Below are 5,644 nucleotides of genomic sequence, written 5' to 3'. Positions count from 1 at the left end.
TCATTGACTGGCACGATGACTGATGCCGTTCACATGCTGTGTCGACCAAAATCGAATCTTTACTAATAAAACGAAGGAACGGGTTGATCTGAACTTGAATAAATAAACTGACAAGTTGCGAAGGAAAATTGCGTGGGTTGAATGGTAGAGGCACTCTATCAGGTGTTTCTCATAGTTTCTACTGAAAGTCGTAAGCGGTCATGGAGGGTAGCGTCTCGATCAAACAAACAGGTCAACTGAAATCACGGGTCGTCGTAAAATTTTCTGTTCACACCAAGCACCGACATGTCTAGCAGAAAGGGGGAGAGCGTTTCCACTGTATAACTTTCTTTGCCGTCCCTCAACTCTTCTGCACGAAACGAAATCAATCGGAGAGACTCTTTGCAGTTCGGAGTAATGGCTGACGTACTTCTCTCAGCTTTGCTACCGGTGGTGATGGAGAAGGTAACCGACTCTGTTCTCCAGCAGTTCGGAGTTATATGGGGCATCCATGACAAGCTCAAAAAGCTGGAAAGAATGCTGTCGGTAATCCATAACGTACTTGAAGATGCTGAGGAGCGGCAAGTCAAGGACGCGGGTGTGAAGAATTGGTTGGCAGAACTGAAGGAAGAAGCCTACGAAGCAGACGATATCCTAGATGAGTTCAATGCGGAAGTAATGCAGCGGAAGGCAGAGATTCAGGTCGATATGTCGAAAAAGGTGCGCAGCTTCCTTTCTTTTCATAATCCAGTGTGCTTTCGTTTTAAGATGGGGCGACAGTTGAATGATATTGTTGACAAAATAGAGAAAATCGTAGATGAAGGAAATAAATTTGGTTTCACGTTCAAACCACCACTGCAAAACAGGGATAGGCCACAGACCCACTCCTATGTTGAGGAGTCAAATGTCATTGGTAGGGAGGAAGACAGAAAAAAAATAGTGAAGTTGCTACTTGGTCATGATCACAACCAGAATGTTGCAGTTCTTCCCATAGTTGGTATAGGGGGTCTGGGTAAGACCACACTGGCCCAATTGATTTACGAAGACGAGAGGGTGAAGGAGCATTTCCAGCCGCTTATATGGGTCTGTGTGTCGGATGATCTCGATTTTGCAAATCACATTCAAAAGAAAAAAGAGTACGATGTTGCAAAAGTTGCTCGAAAAATAATAACTTCAGCCACAGGGGATGAGTGCAATCTAGAAACCATGGAGTTGTTACAACGCCGTCTTCGAGAAGTTGTGAGTGGGAAAAGGTATTTACTTGTATTAGATGACGTTTGGAACGAGGATCAGGCAAAGTGGGATGAGTTAAGAAATTTACTAGGAACTGGTGGAGAAGGGAGCAGGATCATCGTGACTGCACGAAGTCAGCAGGTATCATCGATAATGGGTACACTCGACACCTATCTTTTACAAGGTTTGACCGAGGATGATTCTTGGACATTGTTTAGAAAGAGAGCATTTGAAAAGGGAGCAGAAGTGCCTCCAACTCTGGAAAAAATTGGCAAAGAAATTGTCAAGAAATGTGGTGGGTTGCCTCTGGCAGTGAAGACAGTGGGGGGCTCAATGCATTCCAAGTGCCAGGAAAGGGAATGGTTGTCTGTGAGGGATAGTGAGATTTGGGATATGCCGGTTGGTGAAGATGGGATCTTACCAGCACTAAGGTTGAGCTACAGTCATCTGCCTTCCCATTTAAAACAGTGCTTTGCTTTTTGTGCCACATTTCCAAAGGATTATGAGATGGAAAAGGATCTGTTGATTCAACTATGGATGGCCAATGGATTCATTCCATCCGATGGAAGAAAGGAGTTGGAGGAAAAAGGGCATGAGATTTTTAATGAGTTGGCTTGGAGATCTTTCTTTCAGGATATCAAGTTAGTTGAGGAAGCCGAGACGTACCGTGGGCAACATTTTTATCTTGGTGATCGCACATCCAGGCATGAACTTTATTATACAACAACATGCAAGATGCATGACCTCACGCACGACCTGGCACAATCCATTATGGGGGATGAATGCCTTAGCATACCGGACCCTGCCAAGTGGGAAGATGCATCTAGGAGGACCCGTCACTTGTGTACATCTGGGAATGTCCAATTGAATATTCATAGGACCTTGAATAATTATCCAAATATTCGCACTCTCCTGTCCTCAATAAAGGGATACCATACAAGAATTTCCGTGACTGAGGAATCATCAAAGCCTAGGTCCTTGAGAGCATTGGATCTACATAATACTGATATCATACAATTGCCAATCTCAGTTGGATTTCTGAAACACCTAAGATACCTGGACCTCTCTGGTACTTCTATAAAAGCATTACCTGATGCCACCAGCATGCTTTTCAATCTACAAACTCTGAAACTCTCAGACTGCTGGAATCTACATAAGCTGCCCGAAGACATGAGAAATATGAGCAACCTGAGGCATCTCTATATTGACAGATGTACAAATCTAAAGCACCTGCCAGCAGGTATAGGGCAATTGAGCAGCCTGCGAATATTGACGAAATACATTGTGGGCAATGATGCTGGAAGGCGTATTGTTGAGTTGAATAGGTTAAATCTCGGTGGCCTTCTAGAGCTGTATAACCTGAGGAATGTGAGGGATGCAGCTGATGCTAAAGAAGCTAATCTTAGTTCCAAACATAACCTTTGCTCATTAATATTATGTTGGGATATGATTGAGTGGCATCCGCCTTATTGTTATGCAGAATCTGCCCATGGCTGTTGGGAAGAAGATGTTTTGCCCACAAAAAATGCTGAAGAGGTTTTGGAAGCCCTAAGACCTCATGGGGGCTTAAAGCTGCTGACAATATGGCGCTATGGGGGTGCTAGCTTTCCAACGTGGATGATGGACTCTGTGCTGCTGCAAAATTTAGTTGAAATCCATCTGGGAGTTTGCACAGTTTGTCAACACCTCCCGCCTTTATGGCAGCTACCTTTTCTTAAATTTCTCTACATGATTAAGATGGATAGCGTCAAATACATCTGCAGTAGCACCATCTATGGCAATGCAAGAAATGGCAAGGTGCAAGCATTCCCCTCACTGAAGAGACTGGTGTTGCATACGATGCAGAACTTGGAGAAGTGGTCAGAGTATGATGGAACTGCAGAGGTCACGCTGTTTTTCCCTCAACTTGCTGAGCTTAAGATCATTGATTGCCCAAATTTGAAGACCATGCCAGATCTACCATCTCTCAAAAGTTTAGAAATGGAAGGAACGAATGAGCAGTTGGGCTTGGTATGTAGTCTGACCACACTATCTTCCCTCATCATTGGTGTCCATAAAACGAGAACTGGCCCAGAGTCACCTCCTCTTGCTCAGAAAAAAATGTCTTTCAGATATTTTAGATCTCTTGAAAATTTATCTATTACAGAATCTGAGGATCTAGCACCGCTGCTGGAAGAGGAAGAAGAGACAAGAGGGCTGAGCACATCAGTACATCATTTCCATATTTCTTACTGCAATTGGTTGTTTTCATCATCACAGCAGTCATCATCACCATTGGGGTTTTGGAAGAATCTGACTTCTCTCCTATCTTTGAGCATTAAGTATTGTGATGATCTGGTCTACTGGCCGGAGGAGGAGTTCCGCAGCTTGAACTCACTGAAGAAGATAGACTTCTATGGTTGCAACAAGCTGGTTGGTCCGTCACCTTTGCCATCATCCTCGTCAGTAGATGGAGAGCTCCTACCAAACCTTGAAGAGCTGGATATTGTACATTGTGATGGTCTGCTAGAATTGCCCAAGTTGCCTACGTCGCTCAAATCACTGTACGTTGGTTACTGCCCCAAACTAAATTCCTTGACGGAAGGCTTGCAACATGCCACTGCTCTTGAGATGGTCGATATTTCAGGTTGCCCAAGCCTGACTTCTCTGCCAGCAGATCTTGGCCACCTAACAGCACTCACAAGTATGTATATCAGTGAGCTTCCTGGCTTGAAATCTTTGCCACAAGGACTCGGACAGCTCGCTGCACTCAAGTCTCTGTGCATCCACATTTGCAGAAATTTGTCATCTCTGCCAGAAGGGATGCAGGGCCTCACTTCCCTTCAGGATCTGTCTATTAGGCAATGCCCTCGGCTTTCATCACTCCCGGAAGGTCTCCAACAACGGCTCCCTGGACTTCAGTATCTGGTCATTGAAGGGTGCCCCAAGCTGGAGAGACTGTGTAAGAGAGGAGGATCGTATTGCCACCTGGTCTCACGCATTCCCTATACTGAAATATTGCCAGAGAGGCGCACCATGAGCACCTTCCTTCCTTCCTTTCCTTGCTTTGGGGGATCATCTGAAGTATGAAGTCATCTGAGTCCTTACTAGGTACGGTCCCATCTCTTTCTCTTTACTTGGTAATTTTCTACTAAATAAATGTCTCGGAAGCCTCTGCTCTGTTAGTGTCAAATGAAACAGAAATTTGTGAGCATAATTATATTTTTTTGTTCCCCACATTCTTGTTCCTGTTGAAGGAATTTAGTGGCAAGCTTAAGATTAGTTTGTCCATGCTCACTAAAGCACACCCTAAAGCTAACCAATGGCATCTTCCTGAGATGGTAGCCCCAATAGAGTGTCCATGCACACTATTATGCATCAATCCACGATTGTCACAAGTATTTTTCAGGGTTTGGGGCTGAAGTGGGAGCTGGATGGATATATGATTTTTTTAATTCATCTCACTGTCTCTCTTCTAGCCATGGCAGATCAACACCAAATTTAGCTTCAGGATGGATAAAGAGCATTCAGGGTACAAGAAGCTTCTTCGTTGATCATGTCCACATTGAACCTCTCGCTATCCTCAATCCAGTATAGGGGGAGAAACAACATATCATGCCTTGGATAAACTTTCCAAAGATGGCCAGATTTACAACGATCAAGTGATTTCATATGCATCTTCTTGATAGATTTGCTTTTGTTGTCCTGAAGCATTTTCAGGAACCGTAAGAGGAGATGCATCTAATTCTCTTTTCGAAGAAGTCATTTGGCATTCCATGCATCTTTCTTTTATATTTTTGGTGTAAGGCCTCAATGTTATGCTATTATTTTCTCCGAAACTTATGTTTTTAGTATTCTCTGAGATATAAATATAAAATTGAAGTCTTTGGACATAGTTCCGCTTGATGTATCCAAAAAAATTCAAAGGTGGAGATGTTTATTAATTACTTAGATGACCTATTTGGTTTCTTTAACCATTTTTAAGTAGCCTCATACAACAGCTATTTGTCCGATCACACTACTGTCACTAGCTTTGTTTTTCTTTTCTTTTGTTTTTTTTTTTTTTTTTTTTTTTTGGCTATTATGAGCAAGTGTTACTAGTGATGTGTTTTTACAAGCTTTGGCACTTCTCTGGTTAATCTGAAAGGAGGAAGAAGAATAGGTTTTTTTGCTGGGAAGAGGGAAGCCCTGATGGCACATTGATGTTTTCTTACCACTCTTTGGCATTTTTTTTCTCTGGGCAGTAAATTGCATGGCAAGCTTTGAGAAAAAGAGAAGCTGAATTGTAGTTACTGGAACCTATGTTTCTGATTCTGGGTGCAGGAACTCTTTTTTTTTTTTTTTGATGAAATGAAGGAAGTAAGTTGCTTCCTTCAAGGATATATTAATAATATAAGAGATGTACAAAAAGGACAACGGTAGTGGGCATTATATTATACAAGAGTTAGAGGGA

The 5,644-nt window shown here is 42.8% G+C and overlaps 1 protein-coding gene across 2 annotated transcripts; it reads left to right on the top strand.

Annotated features, from left to right (window-relative positions):
• The first annotated feature begins 282 nt into the window (after nt 1-282).
• LOC109505420 (putative disease resistance protein RGA3) lies at nt 283-5,224 on the top strand. Of its 2 annotated transcripts, none has more exons than XM_073248822.1 (2): nt 283-4,302; nt 4,680-5,224. In XM_073248822.1, the coding sequence occupies exon 1, from the start codon at nt 397-399 to the stop codon at nt 4,279-4,281; it is 3,885 nt and encodes a 1,294-aa protein (XP_073104923.1). In that variant the 5' UTR covers nt 283-396; the 3' UTR covers nt 4,282-4,302; nt 4,680-5,224. The 2 variants fall into 2 exon arrangements, with proteins under 2 accessions (XP_073104923.1, XP_073104922.1); XM_073248821.1 differs by having other exon boundaries at nt 4,671-5,224.
• The last annotated feature ends 420 nt before the right edge of the window (nt 5,225-5,644 follow it).

Source organism: Elaeis guineensis, chromosome 14, assembly GCF_000442705.2.
Source record: "Elaeis guineensis isolate ETL-2024a chromosome 14, EG11, whole genome shotgun sequence".
In the NCBI taxonomy this organism is placed as follows: Eukaryota; Viridiplantae; Streptophyta; class Magnoliopsida; order Arecales; family Arecaceae; genus Elaeis; species Elaeis guineensis.
Note: the sequence above shows the minus strand (reverse complement) of the source record. Positions and strands in the feature narration are given on the sequence as shown.

Excerpts from the sequence above, each read along its gene's own strand:
- LOC109505420 (XM_073248822.1), top strand. The coding sequence starts at position 397 with ATGGCTGACGTACTTCTCTCAGCTTTGCTACCGGTGGTGATGGAGAAG.